General features: G+C 50.7%; 1 protein-coding gene across 5 annotated transcripts in view; it reads right to left on the bottom strand.

The window, feature by feature from the left end:
- Positions 1–20,081, bottom strand: part of FLNB (filamin B, beta) — a 74,458-nt gene extending 54,377 nt beyond the window's left edge. For 2 of the 5 annotated variants that reach the window (XM_014943201.1, XM_014943202.1), the window contains exon 1: positions 19,689–20,078. In XM_014943201.1, coding sequence (XP_014798687.1) covers positions 19,689–20,037 — 349 coding nt within the window. In that variant the 5' untranslated portion in view covers positions 20,038–20,078. Of the gene's footprint in view, positions 1–19,688 lie in introns of all 5 variants that reach the window. The other 3 variants (XM_014943203.1, XM_014943204.1, XM_014943205.1) reach the window with 2 other exon arrangements.
- Between the last annotated feature and the right edge of the window lie 185 nt (positions 20,082–20,266).

The raw sequence follows: 20,266 nt of genomic DNA, 5'->3' as shown, positions 1-20,266 counted from the left end.
AGCTCGTTTGCTTTCCCCATCACACCTCTGAGTCTAGATTGTAATTCTTACCCTTTTATTATCCTATTACCTAAGTGGCAACTGGCCCAAAAAATGGATTATGGCGATTCCATAGGCCGGCAGTACACGCCACCAGTCTCAGTCTTGAAAAAGAACCAAGTTTTAACTGCTTGAGCTGATTTATAATCGTTGCTCTATACTAAATATTAATACGATATGTTACTCTTGGACTGTTAATATCATACTCCTTAAAGCACAAAGAAAGACGTTAAAGTACCCAGCCTTCAGCCAGCAGGATGACTAGCGTGAGCCAACAATGTGACCACCTCGAGACAAACGTGTGTCATTTTTACAGCTCGGGCCACAAAAAACTTCCCACCCGAGCCTACCAGGTGGACGACTGCCAACGCTGCAGAGCTTGGTCCTCTGTCTTTGTGCATTTGCCCCAGGAGCAAGTGCCAGCACTGAGACCTGGCATTGATTTGAAGCTTGCAAATTCATCTACTCCAGGAGAGATCCCTAAACTCTACCTGGAGTGTTGTGCCCAGCCAACAGGGTGGCAAGATCTCTCACTTGATGTTGGCTCTTTAGATAGAGCTCTCTTAGGGCCACTAAGTCACTTCAGCATCTTCTGACTTCAACCTTCATTTAAGGCACATTACAATTTAGTTTTAGGTGTCTTCAGAGCTGTAGGAATATTTATTAGATTTACAAACCATCATCACTTGATTTCAGGAGCTAGCGCTGCAAGAGGAATTTCTGTAACCTCATGCATCTTTCAGAACAGCTTCACTTGTCCTTCTTGGGTTTTTTCCCAGCCCAGTGCATACACCCTGTATTTCAGTCAGCTCTCTACTGGAAGAAGCACTGTTTCCACAGGGGAAAAAAATATATACATATATTTCAAAAGATCTTGCAGACTGGGAGCCCCCTCACTGCTCTGCTCAAAAGGGTTTCCAAATTGCACCACGGAAAATTCCGAGCAGGTTTTTGGGAAAAAGGGAAAAAGTCTTCTCCATAAGGGCTGTTGCATAGTGGAACAGAAGCTCCGAGCCCATAAGGACTTCATCCGCCGGAGTACGAAAACTGAACCAGGCACACCCTTGAGCAACGCGATCAAGCTGGGTCTGCTCTGAATACGTGGCTTTAGCTAGATGACCTTCATTAGGTCTCTGCAAAACTAAATTATTGTACAATTAAAAAAAAACAACACATCCACTGTTACAAACAACTTTGCGACTAGTACCTCTTGCTCATGTGCAAGCCTGCTGTGCATTCAGATTAAGCACAAGTACCACCCGAACTGCGGCAGCGCTCCCTGAACTCTGCCCTACAGCACAGCCCCAAGTCATTTTCTGTCGGACAATTAGTGGAAACAAGATAAGCCTCTGCAGCCAGCGGAGAGCTTCCTTACTAAATCCAGCTAGCCATACACACTGCACAAAGTCTCGTGAAACAAATGAAGGACTGAAAAAGCAAATTTTGAGTAGTGAGCTTTTTTTTTTTAAAATACAGCTTCTTGGCCAAGGTTGCAGTCAACACTGCTTGTGCACTCTGAGCAAGGACATCTCGGAAGTTTTGCTGTTGATCTTCACATGTGGAAGTTCTACCACAACCAGCACTGATCTTTGCATCCAGCTTCTCTAAAAAGTGGTCACCCTCTCCAAACTTGATGCCTTCCCCATTTACAGCTTTGTTTTATGCATTATATGGAGGAAGAACCTAAAATGCATAGTTCTTAATGCAAAACAAAGGAGCAGTCTCAGCACCAGCCCTTACTCTCTATTTCCAGACACAGAAGGAACTTTGTATAGTCCACAAAGTTCATCTCAGTTATGGATCATTTATGTACAGGCTGTAAGAATTTCAAATCCTGGTATCTTGAAGTTTCTGAGTGCTTTCCCACCTCTAATTAAGCAGCTAAAGCAATTGGGGGGCAGAAAAATTAAGCACTCATTAGGGCTTAATCTTCTGCGACACTGAGAACTCCACATTGACTGGAACTCTTCCAAAGCCCTGCTCCGCACCATGTGGATGCCAAACAGAAGTATGCAGATTGGATGGAGCTGAGCAAGCTGTCTAAGGAAAGCCTTTGCTGAAGCCTACAGTATGTGTTCACAGGCTTACCGCTCCTGCTAAAGACATTAGTGACATCCTCTGTAGGGATACTGTGTCTTTAAATCAATTACACGGGTTCCTCTGTGCTTTGAAAACATACTGCAACCATTTCCTCCAGTGACCTTGGAGCTCAGGTCTACCTCGCACCCTGGAGCTCAGGTCTACCTCGCAGTTTGCTGGGGCTCGGCGTGTCTCCTGGCCATGCACAGCCGGCTTTCCTGGTGAAGGGACAAGCTGTGCCCCCTGCACAGAGCTGGCACTGGGGACACTGAACTCCAGCCAGCTCCGTGGATTCCTAGCCGTGACCCACTAGCCTCAAATGGCAATGTGCTCCAGCCCCACTACATCTCGGCTGAAAGAGAGATGCTCCTCAGCATCCAGCTGACCTGGGCACCAGCGGGCATCCAGCCCATCTGTGCTCCCAACTCACTCCTGCGTCCTGCCAGGACACGGCCAGCGGTCTGCTTCACTAACGAGCCCCAGGGTGATCATTAGCCAGGAAAGTGTATCTTCAGGAAGTGCAAGTGATGCACCAGGTACCCAGCAGGTCTGATAAGCTTTTTACAAGGGCAGCTTTTCAGAGAAGGAATGCCATTTCATGGGAGGGCTGTAAGAACAGACTGCTGATCTGGGCACAGACAGGAGGATGGGAAAAAATGCTAGGTGGGTTTTTTGGGGTTTTGTTTCTTTTGTTCGTTTTTTTTTTGTTGTTGTTGTTGTTGGTTTGGTTGGTTGGGGATTTTTGTTTGAGTTTGGTTTTTTTTGTTTTTTGTTTGGGTTTTGTTTTTTTTTTTTTTACAAGGGGACAGAAACCATTTCCTTCTATGCCTACCAGGGTGCCTGCGTATTTAAAAGAAAAAAGATTCCTTTGTGGGACTCATTTTAGGATTTGAGATATTAAACACTACAGTTCAGACGTTTTCCATAGTTTTTGCTTTAACTAGGTTTGAAACATCCAGAGTGCCCTGAAGTTCTCTGGCTGATACTGCAGCCATCGCCCTATACTGTCTACTGGTGCATGTTGGGCCTCTGGAAATGATGTCTCATGAGGTGGAACAGGCAATTGTAAAAATAAGGCAAAATCCAGCCTTTTCACAGTAGGCTTGGCAAGGAAAAAAAAATCCTACAGACTTTTAATACAGAAAAGAATTAAAAGAATCAAGCTAGTGGAGCTCACAGGAGTGAAATACAGGTTAAAATAGCTCTGCCCAGGTTCTTAATGGGCACCCGGAGCCCACTAAAGTCTCACATGCAGAAGAGAAAGCCGTAACGTGAAGCAAGTTTCAAGCCAGCAGTGTAACAACAACAGCAACAAACCCAGCTTGTGCAAGAGCAAGTGGAAACCCAAGGGAGTCGGAAGGAGAAGTCAGGAATTTCAAAATTAGGAATTGTTCGGGTGGGTGGGGAAAAAAAGGTCAAACTGCGGGTGGCTTAGGATCAAATTCCTTAACACTTTCAGTCTGAATACACCTAGGCTTTCTGTTGCCTTAAGAGCCATACACCAAGTAATGGACAGGAGAATGTAAAGGTGGATCTGACGATGAGAAGAGCCCCAGGCAGGAGGAGCAGGAGCACATCTGACTCTGGGAGCCAGCGTTCCTGGGGAGCATCTCCACCCCCAGCACAGGGCTGCTGGGACGGGACCAGCAGGGAGCAAGGATGAAGCACAGAGGAAGAAGAGCTGCCAGTCACACCGGCTGTTTCAGACGCAGTCGCTCGCTGCCAAGCAGGTCCCCACTCACAGGACGGGGGTGCAGACACCCAGCCGAGCCGCACACAGGAATGCTGTGCTAATTATTTGAGATCCTTTTCAGGGGAGAAAAAAAAAAAAAGGAGAGAAGAAAAAAAAAGGAGTCTGAATGTCCAGCCTTTGTACAGCAGCAAGTTTCCATGAGTGCTGCTTTGTTTGCAGTGAGTGAGCCCCTCGCCAGCTCCGAGGGCACCCCGCCGCCACACTCTGACCCCAAAACCCCGGCTGGGCTCGTTAACTGAGCACCCGGCGGCACCGTACTGTTCCCGTAAACCCCCCGGTGGAGACACGGGCTCCGGCCGCCCCGCCGAGCGCAGGGCCTGCCGCGGCACGCCGCCGTCCATGACATCATTGCCAAAACCGCCCCGACAATGGGCCCTGTGAGTGCGGCCCCACTCGCGCCCGGCGAAGCACATTCCCCGCTGCTGAGCTCATCCCACCGCCCCTCCGGTGCCGGCACCGGGAGCAGCCGGGACACTCACGGGAAGCACCCCACGCCATGGCCGAAGGAGTTCAGTGCCCTCCATTGCAACCCATGGCCATGAACTCCAACTGCCGCGATTGGCGGCAGCATTTTGGGGGAGGAATGAGCGGAAGGTGGGCGGCAGGGGCAGGAATGGGCTTGCAACCCCTTCATGACTCACCACGCAAAGGGAGCCCAAGTCCGCTCGAGACTTTCTTGCTCCCCGCCGGTTTGGGGTGACACAACAACCCCCCATCCTCCAGGGTGTCATGGCTGGCAGCGCCCAAAGACCGGTTGCATCGACCCCACAGGCAACAGGCAGCTTGGGAAAGTCCCTGGAAAGGGACAGGCAGCGTGGGATGGGGCCGTGGGAAGGGCTGCAGGATTGCACCCACCGCCCCAGGGTCAAACACCGGAGGAGGGAAGCACCAGGAAGCCATGGGGACAGGTCAATGCAAGCAGTCTGAGTGCTGATTAATCATTCGGGAATGACCGGTGAAGGAAAGTCCCTGCAGCGGGGAGTGAGCATCCCGGAAAGTGCATTTCTGTTAAATGATGGAGGGAGGGGGGAAGAAAGTCTTCCTGCATTTGCCACACTCTGCTGAGAAATACTTGGCTCGGCTTTTGAAGCCGAGTGGCATGACATGGGGCACACCTCCATCCCTGGGGCATGGGATGGGAGCAAGAGGGGAATGACCCTGTGCCAGGTCTCTGCTCAGGGGGTCACTGCATTCACCACCACAGCACTGCAAGGCTTTGCCCTCCCATCACAGCGAGCTGCTACCACTCAGTGACACCACAACCCAAATCACAGGAAACAAGTTCCACTTCAAGCAAGACATGAAAATTTTAATCAAATGCAAAATCACCTAAGCTTAGCACGCAATACTTGTCCAGGAGTCTGATAAACTAGCAGTTGTTCTTTCATGCATACATGCAAACAGAAGAGCAGCTCATCACAACACATCACGTGCTTACACAACTGGGAAGCCAAGCCTCGATCAGCAAGGCTAGACTGATAAAAAACAGCCGTAGAGTCAGATTTCTGCAAGTGTAACACAACAAAACTAAGAATTGCCTCTGAAGGACGAGAGCGCTGTAACCATCTCTGCAGGATTAAGGTAATCCTAAATCTCACAGGGTCACTTCAGGTTGCATCAAGGTTAAGAACCTGGCTAGGTCTTGCAAAGACCTCCCTGGGGCTGGCAGAGGCACTGCCTCATAGCCTACATCACCGAAGAAAGGTTACCAAGCTTCAGTGCAGGGGACCCAGAGGAAGGTCCACCCTCAGTCACCAGCGTGCACTGGAGAAAAGGTGCAAGGAATGCAGCTGCAAGAGAAGTGCCACAGCAAGGCCAAAGAGCAACGAGTAATCCAGAGGTTTCCAGACGCCAGAGTGACCTCGGCATTACTGAAGAGCGTATTTACTCACACTGGGAGTAGGTCAAGATAGTTGTAAGAAACAGCATGTAAAACCCTGCCGAGATAAATGAGCCCATTCAGATAGGGCTGCCCCACATCTTCTGTGTGGCAGACGCCAGGCATGAAAGCTGCAATGGATGGAGCTTCTGAGGCCAAAACCAACACATTGGAAATTATCAGAAGTGATTACTGTTTGGGGAAATCCTTGGCCACAACATACACCCAGATTCAATTTTTCCATCTGAAACCAGAATCACTGTACTGACTGTGATTCACTGTGCTGTTCGAAGGAAATCCCCATTCATCCAGCTGTGTGTGGCTCAACCCATCTCCACTCCACGCTGCAGCACCAGAGGGCTCAGGATTGGAGCACACTTCGTGCTTCAGGGTTGGTGACACATCAGAAAACACCCTGCCAGTTACTTTAGCTATGCAAAACGTTTGTGGTTTGTCTCAGTACTGATAGTCTCTGATTTTGAGCACCTAACAGCACAGCTCCACACAGGCTTTCTTTGAAGCATTTAAGTGCAGATACCCTGATACATAAGCTCTGTAGCCCAGTTACTAAAGTTATTCCAGAGTTTATCAGCAGGTCGGCTATCTCTGTTCTACCATTTCCCTGAGAAGCAATAGGAAAGGTGATTAATCTCTAACATGCAATTGTACCCCCACTGCAGATAAGAATGGCCACTTTGAAAATCTCCCTCCAACATCTGAACCATTTCAGCCATTCATTTTGACATTCAGACACAAGTACGTGCTCTTAACATGAACACACTGCACCAAAAGCAGCCTTACACGCTACACTGCCACAAGAACGTGTTTCACCACACCGCTGCACCTCAGTGTTGCCATGATGGTGCAAACCCCCTGACATCAGCTGTGGTCCTGCCTGCGAGCTGCAGCCACGGCACTGCCACCGAGTGCCTGTCAGGAGGGGGTGACACATCCACAGAAGGCAGGCTGCAGCCTGCACCCATGCACCAAGTGGGGATGCTCGGGGCTGTTGCACGGCCACTACAAACACGTGCATCCACTGCACATCCCTGGCAGGCTTTTCCATGTTTTTCCAGTTGCTTTTCCATGACCACTATGAAGAGGTCTTAATGCTCTTGTGTATAAGCCACTTAGATGTTAATTCTTGATGAGCTTTCACATGCAGGCTCCTATCCTCCCCTCCACTGGAAGCCACGACCATACCTGTCCAAAAACAAAGGCCATTTTCCTCCAGGAAGGCCAATCCTTAAATAAAAAATATTCAGCGTTGTGCAGCTGCTGCTCGAAGGAAGCAGCTTTCCCCTCTTTCTGGAGAGAAGAACGAAGTTGTTTGACCATATTTCTGTGTACTCACACAACCCAGCAGCAAACACACCTCCATCTGCACATAGCACAGGGCTCACCCCGGCGGGGTCGAGATTTGAGCCATGTGTGTTTAACATCCCACACAGGACAGGGCTGTGTTTATACGGTTTCAGCTACAAGCCGCTAACAGAAGGAATAAGACGCTTGGCTTGAGGCCCGGGTAATTCATCCGACAGTGGCAGCCCCTATCAGACAGACCTCTTTTGAGAGGAGCCTCCACCAGCAGGAGCCCGGCGGTGAATCTGCAGAGGCACAGACTGCACGGGTGGTCTCCGAGCACCTTAAAGAGGACCATATGGGATTAATGGTGCAGCCCAAGCACATATTAGCCGCAGCTGTGCCGACGCACGCCTCTGCGGACCAGGCGCCTGCTCCTCCCACCCAAACCCACTGCCCACACGGCCACGCTTCGCTCTGGATGGGCCAGTTCTGCGTCCCCCCCACGGCACAAGGAGGGACCCCCAGCTGCCACAGGCTGCTCTCCCACACCGTGGGTCTGGTGCCATGCGTGGGCTCTCCTCCGCAGGCTTGAGCTTCCAATCTTCCAGCTTAAAGGCTTCAGGCAAGGCTCTCCAAACTTCACAAGCTCACAGCTCTCGCCCCGCTCCGCGGGGACAGGACTCCACCACACACACGGACCGAGCAGGGTGCAGGCAATTACCCAAATCCTCGCCAGCTGCAAGATCTCATTTTTAATCTGCAGTCTCACATTGTTCGCATTTGCAAGCCTATTGTGTTTCACATTTTTAACACGACACACAAAAAAATAAAGCACTGGCTCTCGGGGCAATTTTGGAATATTTGCAGCAGCAGCACTGCAAGCTACGCTGCTCTGCCTCATCTCCCATACCCCTTCCAGTTACTGACCAGGTTAGCTACAGCATTAGGCCACCTCATTTGCTACCAATTGCTCCATTTCACCATGAAAAATGTTTAGTAACATGCTATTACCTCCATCCAGACAGAATAAAAGCCACACAGGTGTTTGTCCTACTCCTAGATGAAGAACAGGCTGCTCCTTTCATCTCCTACAGCTGAGTTTGAGCACTTTTGCTCTCTGGTACCACTTCAGAAGCCTGAGCTACTCTTCTTACAGGTAGAGTATGAAATATTCCACAGCTTGTTAAAACCTATGTTTAAGTAACAAAGCTAGTTAATTAAAATATTCAGGCTTCCTCTGCCTTAGGCAGTGTTTCCAACCAATAGTTGCAGCACTTGGTGTGAAGGAGTTTGTTTTTCCTCCTTGCAATCGAAAACCTGTCAAAGGTACACACTTTTCATCAGTTACTCGTCTGTATCAGAAGAGGTATTTCTTTTGTTTTAAACACCAAACTCAGAGCTAGGCTACAAAACCACAGTAAAATCTGAAGTTGATTTGTTGAAGTAGGTTTTTATGCCACTCACTTCAGCGGGCGCTTCCCTAGTTGGGCCAGGGCTGCTCAGCAGAGCTTTCCACCTGGGAAACCCCAGACTTCTCAGCTGTTTCCAGGGCTTGGACTAGCAGCTCCACACTGGAGTTTGCTGCTCCTGGTGCTTTCATGGCAGAGCAAAGCACCTTCGTGAGATGACCCTTACTCCAGACTGTTTCCTCCCAGAAAGTGGTATATTGGATATACTCAAGCGAGGACACCGGCAGGGATGCAGTTAATTCTCTGGGACAAGGTCTTTGCAATACCCTTGTCCAGGAGTCCCACATGCTCCTATCTCTATAACTGCAGATGTCTGCAAGTCATTAGCGTACTCAGTAATGCTCATTTAGCAGCCACTAATCATCCAGTGAGACAGCACCAAGGGCAGGGCTGAGCCGCTTTACTGTGACAGTGGGCTGTACACAGAATTCCCATTAGTGCGTCTTTACCCCTAGATATTGGAGGACAAACTCAGGCTATTCCAACTCCTTTTGGGTGTAAACACTATAACTGGGTGCCTGTGAGCTGCGCCTGCTTCTGCACAGCCCCAAGGCACACTGCAACCCAGGGTAACAGGGATCTGCAGGTTCTCCTCAGTAGCCTGATGTTGCAGCCCCTCAAGTAGCCCCTCTCTTGGCCTTTGGTGACTTTATTGAGCAGGCAATTCTTGCTCTGGCTCACTGCTCAGGTTGGGTACAGGAGAGGGGTTACCAACACGCAGCAAACCTCTGCCATCCGGGGTGTGCTCTGACAACAGCTGTACTGGGCTGTGGTTGGTCACCCTCCTGCCTTTGGCCACCCACATCTAATGTAGCTGTTCAGTTGTCCAGCACACATGCTGCATCCTCTGCTATGAATGTCAAACTTGCTTCAGCCAGCACTGGGTACCACAAGGCTACACAACAACACAGCACTAAGAGAGCATTAAGATGGCACCACTACAGAGGGTCCTGTGGTCCCAGTTTAAAAGCCTCCATCCCTTTGTCCTGACATCTGACATCCACAGCGTCCAGCACTGCTGAGCTCAGGCTCTGGCACTGAGCAGAAGTCACCGCTCTTTCAAGAGGCACCACAAATTTTCCTAGCAGTCACCAGCCTCATTTTTCTATTTCTTCATAGCTGCATTTTTACCACAAGCCTAGAAGACTTACCAAAAGAAATAATTCTCAAAGACAACTAAAGCTGTTTCTATTTGACTTTCAATTAGATCATTGATCTTGTTCAAGCAGTTACATAAGCTATCAGATATTTGCATGCAGCCACACTGTTAATCAACAGCCGGAACAAAGCTGAAACAACACGATTAGCATCCTAAATCTTCCCACAGCCAGTACGCTAATTCTGCTCTCTTCCCCCACAGGGGAATTTGATAACAAGCAGTGTCTCAGTAAGTGACAACAACTGCTCAGAGCCACCGTGACCAGCAGTGACACCAGCAAACAGCAGCTCTGCTGGAGCATCCAGGTGTTGGAGCAGGCTCAAGGGTGCCCGGGCTTTGGATTATTCAGGAGACCAACAAGTAGAATTACTCCAAGTCTTGCATAAAGAAGGAAACTGTACAGAAATTCACTGTTTAGCTATGAAGGTGAAGTAACACTTGGTATCTTGCATCATCAAGACGGCAGTTAGACACCAATTCTGTTTAGCAAGCCAGTGTTCCCCATTCTGCAGTGAGGATCAAAAGCAGCCAGACTAATCCAAGGTTTGTGTCCCACACCATGACAGACCCAAGGCATGTTTGTCATCCTGCCAGCTCCCAGCTGGGGAGATGCACCAGAGACAAGCACAGGACCCTGCACATCCCCCCCAGCTTGGGCTCTTCGCTCCTGTGGTCAGAGCCCAAAGGGACCTGCTGCTGCTCCACTCACCTCACAATAACGGGAGGATCTGCACAGAGGTACAGGTCACCTCCAACACATACTCGTCAGTGGTTTAGCCTTGAGACCTCAAGTAGCTCCAAGACCTGGCTTGCCAGCATTTGCCTATGGGAAGTCCACTAAAATTGCTGCACCTACTGCTGCAAGGTTGTGGTGAAAATGGGGAATGTAAAACAGTCGATTATAACTATTAAAGGAAGCACAGATAGAGTGTGTTAGTATCTAGCCAAGGGGAACAGTATTTCCTCTTCTGTGTTTAAATAACCTTCGGATGCACATATCACGGGTGTTTGCTCAGAGGAGCTCCCTGCCCTGTGCCTTCTGCTGCCGGGCTCCAGAGGAGACTCTCGCAGCCTGTTCCCATAACATGGCTCACCGCTTGCCACCTACGGCTCGCTTTGGGCCCACCAGCCACGACAGTGCCCTTTAACGTCGGCTCAGACATACAGACACCTACATTGTCTCCTCACAAGAGCAGCCACAGACTAATCAAAACCAGTAGGCAGCCGGAGGTGGCCGTGGGCCGGGAGGAGAGCCTACTGCCAGCATCCCACCCCGGGGGTCAGGCTGGAGCAGCCCCCACCTCCAGACACGCTCTCAGCACCTCAGCAAGGGAGCTGGCCTTGCAGGGTGGCACTTCACAGCTCAGCCCAGAGCTCACCTCGCAGGCAGACCCTCTGAAGTGCCACCCACCCCCCACCCCTTCCACCCCCCAGATTTCGGCAGAAGCAGCGGTTGGAAACGCGGCAGCCCGTGGGCTGGCAGGAAGGGCGGCTCCACTGCTCGCAGCCGCCGCTCGGCGAACGCCCGCACCCCACCCAGGCTTGCAGAAGACAGCAAGGGCCTCCCCGGCGGCGTGGGGAGAGCAGAGGGTGGCTCAGCACAGCACCCACCCACGCCAGCATCCTCTGCAGCCATGCGATGCACCCCCTGCGCCCAGGCAACGCGGAGACGTGCCACTGCCACTGCTCTTGCCCAATTTCCTCCCCCCCCCCGACAGGGCGCTGGCTGGGTGACTGTCCGTCTGTCTGTCCCCACCTCACCCTCAGAGGACCCGGCATTTGGGGGCTGTGCAGCCCGGCCAGCTCACGCTGGAGCAATTCAGAGCTCTGACACATGAATGCGTCATGATTTACAGCATGCCCTGAAGCAAGGGAGAAGGAGCCACGGCCCATGATGTCATTGCAGCCCCCAGCCATTTTTGTGCTATTACTGGGAAACGTTGGCAGGAGAGTTCATGCAGCCTGCTGCTGCTCTTAGATGAAGCCAGCTTGCCCCTTTGCGAAAGATATCCCAGCCTGGATGTTCAAAGCTCTGCCACCACCAACTTGCTGGCCCAATGAGTAAAACTTGATATATTTCAGTGACCCAGAGAAAAGAACTCTGAAATATCAGCTGAATTTATGCTTTACAAGTTAGAGATTACCTTCAGCATTTATTGGTTCCTTCCCACTGTATTAGCTGTCTACTGCTAGTTGCAAGGGACAGCAGAGGACCATCACCTATCTGACTCAGAGGAAACATCCCATTTGCAACCAGACAGTGCAGCTGTATGTGTGGCCACTCTTCTCAGATGGTTTCAGAGAGCCATGCTTTCTTCCAAGGGCAGTACCAGCAGGAGATCCAAACAACCCCAACCCATCACACCAGGGGAGACAGAACTCAGCTGCTCCATCCCCTGCCCACCCGCAGGCAGCTCCAGGGCAGTGTCTGCCGTGTTACTCAGCACAAGGGTGGATGAGCAGAGCAACCCCTGCTTCCCCAGCAGCTTGGGCAAAGCTGCACTTGGCTGTTGTTTGAAGTGGCCTGGCTTGGTTTTGCTAACACACAAAAAGAAATAGATCCAGTTTATTCTTGCAGTGGTTGCGAGTATTGCAGTTGCCATGTACTAGCACAGTAGGAACCAGACATGGCATATGTCTCCATACGGATGTTAGGCTTCAACTGCTTACAGAAGAACACTGTTTACACAAGGAATTGCCACAGCCGATCGAATCCTCCCTGCGATGCACCAGATGCCATGTAGACACCTCCAAAACTCAAGGTTAGTTGCAGGAGGGACAGAAAGCTGAGGGAGGCTCACAAACAGGTTAGAGACCATGTCAGAGCCCAGAGAACCATCTAATTATGATACAACACGCACTCACTGCAAGGCTTTCGAGTACAGGAACTATGATTTATCACCTAATGATGACCTGGAAGAAAGTGCCTTCCCTGTTAGATTACAGAGTACTGGTCCTTCCTCAGAAGGAACACAAACAGGTGGGAGTGCAAGCTACAAAAAACTTGTGCCTTATGGGGAAAAGCAACCTGCACCAAGTTCCCAGAAGGAAGACCTAAGGAAAAAACCTCACTCCAGCTTCATGGCATTAATCGGGCATTAATCAACAGGCAGATCTTGCTTGGCCCACTGAAGAGAGAACCTCAGATCTCGCTCAACTCAACTCTGAACCCTAGGTCAAGTTCCCAGGAAGAGCAAGGGTAGCTCTGCTCACCCCACCCAGGCGGCAGTTGCAAGATGGGTGGGTGAGTATCCACCTCTACCACAGACACCCTGCCATCGAGAAAAGAGACAGCAGCAGCTAGCACTGGTTTCACAGGCACAGTATTTTCATTAAAACTGCTACTTTCATTTCTCCAAACACAACATGAAGATCTAGAGCTGTTCCTCGCCACCGTCAGCATGAACCCAGCCTGCAGCAAACTAAGCCTTGTGAGCAGTGCCATATGGTGAAGGCTATAGCAAAGACTGCTAGATCTCCTTACAATGACGGGCAGTGCCTTCCCTGAGCCTTTTCTACGTATATTTTGCTTTGGATTCTTCCCCCAACAGTTAGCTACACGGCATTTCCTTCCTCCAGCATAGACACACTTGGAACATCTGACTGCTTTTCTTGCCAAGTCCAAGCAGATTGCAACAATACAGCCTCACCTACTTCCACCCACCATGTGTGCCCATCACTTAGCTGGGTTCACCTGCACAGAGATGACTCCCCCTCCCCATGGGTGGGTGCTCTGGAATAGGACCCATGGTACTATCACACAAAAAGCAAGAAAATCTCACAGGGTCCTACAGGTTTCCCTACAAAAAGCCTGGCTACCTCACCAAGACCCAAGTCAGGCTTGATGATTTGTAACCAACAGCCACTGGGAGTGGTTCTTCAGGCACATCACTACCGAGCACCAGAGCCAAACCTTGGGTTGCTGTATCTTCATTATTGTAATGACCTACAGGTCAGGTACCATATTCGTGAGCTGTGTACCACACCAGGTAGTAAAGAAGACAGGTCCACAGGCAGGTCCACCTGATGCCGGTGGCAGAGACCTGGCAAGCATCACAGTATAGCAGAGGTCTGCTCATACCAGCATCACCTGCAACACTCCATTTCACTCTGGTGTGCTTGCTTACCGTGTATTAGTGGTCTACACTTGGCAGGCCCTTGTTCATATCCCAGACTAGCTGCACATGAAAGCCTGTTTCTGAGGGGCAGAGAGAAAACAGAATTCCTCTGCAGCCTGGGGGATTCAGAGATCATTGTTTTACTTCCCATCGCTTGGAGCGGACACTGAACAATACTGGCAACACAGAAGCATGGCCACACACAAGGCTAACCACATTCTTAGATTACAGTCATAGGCTAGAAAAAGTTATCCTGACCCATTTAGATTTAAACATCCCCATGTAAGTCAATACAGGACATGGCATTAGAATATGGAGCAGTTAAGACTTCAGTCCTTCTTGAATAGCTGGCATGGTGTTCAGTGCCTTAAATGAAAAAGCTGTTTAGCACATTAGTCTAACTGGTCCCAAGTAATTCTGCTGAAGTTTGATCACTTTACAAGTTTCCGCTCATATTTAAAAGAATGCAAGAACAGTCTGTGTAAGCTACCTTAAAGTTTCCTGTAACTTGGAGCAAAAACCTCATGCAGAGTCACTTTTGCTTTACACCAGCAGTCCAACTATTGAAACAGAAGGCCCTGAGGAGACCAACCACTCTCAGAAACCAAAGCCACCTCCAGGCTCCAGCAGTGAGGCCCGCTGCCAGTCTATCAAAAATAATTTTTGAGGGGAAGAATTAAGTGTCACATTTCCAAGAAGCAGAAAGCTGCTTCCAAGACACACTGGATATTTTCCAGAAAACAGCCTCCAGGGAAGTCACAGGTAAGTGGCAGACAAAATGCAAGTGTATTTTGACTACCTTCTTATGATGTGTTAATAGCACCTGGAGTGAGACAGAGGGAGACCCTAAGTGTATACAGGCTAAACACACATTTTCCATTTTTCCGTTTTCAAGCACCTAGCTCCAGGCGTTAGAGGACAATACACTTAACAAGTTTTAGAAAAGATGAATTTTCCTCTAAAAAATTTAAGATTTGCTTTGTCACCCTTCAGGGAGTGTATCAGCAGCTTAGGGAAGAAAGGTGGTTTTCAACCACTTTCCTAAAACGAGATTTAAAAAGGGTGCTCAAAGGACTCGCAGACCAAGACACTTTGATCTTTAGAGCAAGCTGGAGGTCTGCACTACGGAGCATGGTGCATACATCAAGTACTTGGTCATTAACCACAAACCCACCTGATCTGCAGGTTAGGCTCAGTCAGAAACAGACAGCCCTTCCAGAAGCACTCCTGCAGTTGGGACATGCCAAGACCACCGAGATCTCCATGAGGCACATACCAGCTCAACTCACTCCAGGCATTGCAGGGGGATCCGGGACCAGCACAAAGACAAACCTTAAAAACAACCACACAACTGTAGCTGGGGCTGGCACCGGATCCCAGTGAGACCCTGCAGCCGGCAGGCAAGCCAGAGCTGCTCATTTACCTGGTGAAACCACAACCCAGCAAAGGGAAACTACACATTTTTCAGTTTGATCAATCTGACTGCTGCAGTCTAAGACTGCAGTTTTACCAAACAAGCCAACCGCTCAGCACCCATCCTGCCCCTGCCTGTGACACGGGCTGCTGGGCAAGCAGTGGCCACAAGGACACTGCCAACAGGCACTGACCAGCACCAGAACACACACCTAGGACCTGCCAGCTGCAAGTTTGGGTCCAACTTGGCAGGCCACAGCCCAAAACCACCTGCCAAGCTTCAGACACTGAACTTCTCTATTTCTGAGCTAAATCAGTTGACTCCTATTGCCCAGTATCAGGGTTTCCAGGGGCAAGCTCTGTGCCAAATTATCTTCAACCCCCCCTTGTCCACCACTTGCTGCAGCTTTTACCAAGGCACAATGTGGCTCTGGTACAAAGCAATCTGTGGAGTCAATCAGCTCCTTCGGCCAAGAGCAAAGCCCTTGTGCCCTGCATTCCTGGCGTCCTACTCCGCAGCGCCTGTCACGCCGCATGCCACTCAGCACCCAGGAATCTGCAATTATCTCAGTCTAGCAGACAAAAAAAAAAGCTGGACTTAATACTTGTTAACACTTGAGTAGCCCAGCAGCTACCTCGAGTTGAGCAGAAGGCTCACAGAATGGTAAGGGTTGGAAGGGACCATTGCCACTCATCCTGTCACTGGGCATCACCGAAAAGAGTCTGGCCCCATCCTCTTGACACCCACCCTTTAGATATTGGTAAGCATTGATGAGATCCCCTTTCAGTCTTCTCTTCTCCAGGCTAAGTAGACCCAGGTCTCTCAGCCTTTCCTCATAAGAGATGCTCCACTCCCCTGATCATCTTCACAGCCCTCCACTGGGCTCTCTCCAGTAGTTCCTTGCCCTTCTTGAACTGGGGAGCCCAGAACTGGATGCAGTATTCCAGATGTGGCCTCACCAGGGCAGAGCAGAGGAGGAGGATAACCTCCCCCAAACTACTGGCTATGCACTTCTTAACGCACCCCAGGATAGCACTGGCCTTCTCAGTCACATTGCTGGCTCATGGGCAACTTGTCCACCAGGACCCCCAAGTCCTTCTCTGCAAAGCTGCTTTCCAGCCGGTCAGCACCCAACCTTTACTGGTGTATGGGGTTATTTCTCCCTAGGTGCAGGACTCTACACTTGCCCCTCGTTGAACTTCATAAGGTTCCTCTCTAGCCTGTCCTGATCTCACTGAATGGCAGCACAGCCTTCTGTTGTGTCAGCCACCCCTCCCAGCTTTGTGTCATCAGCAAACTTGCTGAGGGTACACTCTGTCCTCTCACGCAGGTTGTTGACAAATATATTGAACAAGACTGGGCCCGGTACTGATCCCTGGGGAACACCACTACTTACAGGCCTCCAACTAGACGCTCTACTGCTGATCACAACCCTCTGGGCTCTGCCATTCAGCCAGTTCTCAGTCCACCTCACTGTCCACTCATCTAACCCACACTTCATAAGCTTACCCATGAGGATGTTATGGGACACAACGTCAAGAGCATTGCTCAAGTCAAGGTAGACAACATCCACTGCTCTCCCCTCATCTACTTAGCCTGCCATGCCATCATAAAAGGCTATGAAATTGGTCAACTCCTTCATGTTCAAGTCACCTGCCCTAACAACAGCTTTTCCAGAGCTTTCAATCCCATCTTTGCTGGATGGCACAAAGCACCTATGTGCTACATGGCTGGTTTTACAGTAGACCACACACATGGTCACATCTGTGCTGAAGTGAAGGCCCTTCATGCCTAGAACAAAACCATCTTGAAACTACCAACAGACTCTGAGTCGAGACTAAACAAGGGGTAACAGTGGCAGGAGAGGTTGGACTCTTAACTGGGCACTATAAATTTAAACTGACTTCTCTGCCTTGAGGCAGACTAATTTTAAATGGACAAAAACTGAATGCCAAAAGCTTGCTACTGAAAAAAGTTTAAAAGTGTGGTTGTAGTACAGGAGCGGTAGCTGAGCCATAATACATGGCTTCCAAAATGTTCCTGGAAGTTAAATAATAACTGGAACAGGCACTGCATCCACTTAGCAGAGGTCTGATGGCATTATTAATGCTAGAAATCCAGCCGCCGCAGCTGTCAGGTTTTCCCGGCTGATTTGGCTCAGAGCTGGCCCCAAACACCCCAGGGCCTAAAAAACAACCTGGTCATAAAAGTTCTCTACCTAAAAGCCTTTACTGGTACATAGCTCCAGACCCCACAATGGCCTTGTTTTTGTTCAGCACCACAAAAGAAGAGACTAAGAACTAGAAACAAAAAGAAAACCCCAAGTTCTTCAGAACCCACAGGGAAAAACGCATCCAGGGAAGGCAGCAACCCCAGGACACTGTGCCTGCAGGAGAGGTGGTATGGGCTTCAGCCCCTTCAGCTGAATGGAGCAGAGCAAGGTTTGCTTTGAACGTCTTTTTTGGAAAGCGAGTTCAGGAAGTTTTTCCAGGCTTCAGTTTATCCAGGACTGTACATATAGTAGGGCTCCTGTGCTACCACTTGGCTCTGGTGGCACAGCACGGATGGAGCTATAAACCCCTTCATGCAGGGGGTGGGACACGGCAAAGGCACTCAAAGCCATAGATATTTCATTCTCCAAAGCTTCAACTACAGGTTTTTTGGGTTTTTTTTTTTTTGGTCGGGTTTTGAGGTTGATTTGTTTGTTTGTTTAGTTTTTAATAGCCAACACAATGCAAATAAACTGCAAAACAGTTAGCCAAGTCCCAAACGCTCGGGGCCAGCCCGCGGCTCAGTCTCACCCCACACGGGAGCCGTCTCGGGAAAGGAAGTCGCTGGAAGCCAGGCCCGGCCGGAGTAACCTTGATCTCCCAAACCCACAGCCCTCGGGAAGTCCCACAGACAAACGGGAAGGCAGCTGGAGCGGCAGCATTTTTCTAGGGCAAACAATAGAATAGGAGGGGAGTGCTGGGCCGGCGTTAGCCCTGCGGCTGGCAGGGAGCTATTCCAGCAGCTGAAGCCACAAGGTGAGCTCCGGCATTGGCAACAGCCAGCTCAGCCCAGGAGTCAGCAGCTGCAACTCGAACCCCACTGCATGCAAAGGGAATGCATCTCTGAGTAAATAATTAGCCCCAGCTCCGTTCCCAGCTGCAAGTACGTTAGCTGTTTTGCCCCAGGAGGAAAATCAGCCATTCAGGACCCAACAGTCCCTGTTTCTCTAAAGCTGCTTTTACACATTAGGAAAGAGGAACAACAGGGTGCCCACCTACTCCACCCAGCCACAGGTTTCCAGAGGGGGCCACGTCTCTCCCAAACTGGAGAAGTTTCTATTTTCTTGCTATTATAGCTAAAGCATCTAAAGGCAAACAGCTTTCACCTTGGCCAAGAGTTTTAGGCAGCAGAGCAGAGCTGCACTCACCCAAATTCAGCTGTGCAATTCACTGAGGCCAGAGTCATCAGGAGGCAGTAATTAGAGTTATCTGGCAAAGAGCTAGAAAAGGCATTCACATTCCTTCCCAGAGATCTCTCAGGCATTCAAATTATTGCTTTACAGAGTGCTGTTGCAGCCACACCTGAGCTATTCCCAAAACGGTTACCACATGCATTCCTGAGGGATCATCTGCAATTTGACATTTGTGCATGCCAACAGCTTTTAATTTCCTGAGCAGCCCACCAGTTATCTAGCAATGGCATCCTCCATTATGGCATGGACAGTCAAACCCAGTGCCAGCCAGGGCAGGCATGAGCTCAAACCACCCATCTCCAGGAGTCAGCAGAGCTCCTTGTGCATTTTCTGCTACAGCAGAAAGATTAAGGAGAAAGTGCAGTCTGTTCAAAAGCTGCAACTGCGCTAAGCAAGCGTCCACATTAACCTGAACGCTGGCATCATCTACTGGGCTCTAGTGATCAAGAAAAACCTCCTTATGCTCCTCTACCGCTCATGGTAGTGAGTATCTCCCTGCAGCTCACCCCATGGTAGGCTCCAGCACCCTGCCAGGGTCCCGGTACCCTGGACACAGGCTGGGGGCAAGCATCATCCCGGCCACATCTCCCACCAGGGCTGTCGGAGGGGTCAGCACCTGGGGAAATGGGCTGCACAGGGAGAGAACGTGCTCTGGCAATGAGCTTCTTCAGGAAAGGAGCTGAAAGCAAAGCCTCACCTCTGAAATAGTGACTGAGAGAAACTGAGATGGATGGGACAGCACTGACAACCAGGCCCCACAGCACACAGAGCTTTAGACCATCCCAACGCTGCACCCCCAAAGCTGCTTCCTTAGAGAAAGAACGAGCAGCAACTCCTCAGCTCCCAACCCCGCAGCCCCAAGGAGCCCGGCCGGCAGCACCATCCCCTTTCCACGGGGCAAAGGTCCAGGGCGGGGGGATAAAAAAAAAAACACCCCACAATAAAATGGAAAAAAAAAAACCATAAAAAAACAACAAAAACCCAAACCCACCGTCCGGGGATGCACTCACCGATGGAGACCAGCTTGATGCTCTCCCGCTCCAGGAACTCGAGGGCCACCGAGACGTTCTCCAGCTGCATCTGGCGGAAGGTGGGCCGCTGGTGGTACTTGCGGTACATGCGCTTCTGGCTGAGCACCTCCAGGAGGGCGATGAGGCGCAGCCCATCGCTCAGGTCGTGCTGCAGGTTGCCGATGCGCTTGTTGACGCAGCGCAGGTGCTCGTTGCACCAGCGGGTGAAGGTGTTCTGCTGGATCCGCTTCCAGGGCGCGTCCTCCGCCAGGTCCTTCTCGGTGGCCGGCATCTCGCCGTCGGGATCGGCCGCTCTGCGCCCGCCCTGGCCCCGCGCCTGCGTGCTCATGGCGCGGCTCCGCTCCGCCTCCTCCTCCTCCTCCTCCGCGATCCGCCCCGCCCGGCCGCGCCCGCCCGCCTGCGGGGAGGGAGTACGGAGATCAGCGGCGGCCGCGATCCGCCGACTGGGCCCCGCCGCTGCTTCTTCCTCCTCCCCCTTCTTCTTCTCCTCCTCCTCCCGCCCGGCTCCGCGCTGCTCCTCCGCTCCCCCGGCTCTGTGCCGGCCCCGCGCCGCCGCC

This window comes from Calidris pugnax, unplaced genomic scaffold (genome assembly GCF_001431845.1).
Source record: "Calidris pugnax isolate Ruff unplaced genomic scaffold, ASM143184v1 scaffold128, whole genome shotgun sequence".
Taxonomy (NCBI): domain Eukaryota; kingdom Metazoa; phylum Chordata; class Aves; order Charadriiformes; family Scolopacidae; genus Calidris; species Calidris pugnax.
The sequence above is the reverse complement of the archived record's forward strand: the minus strand, read 5'-3'. Positions and strand labels throughout refer to the sequence as shown.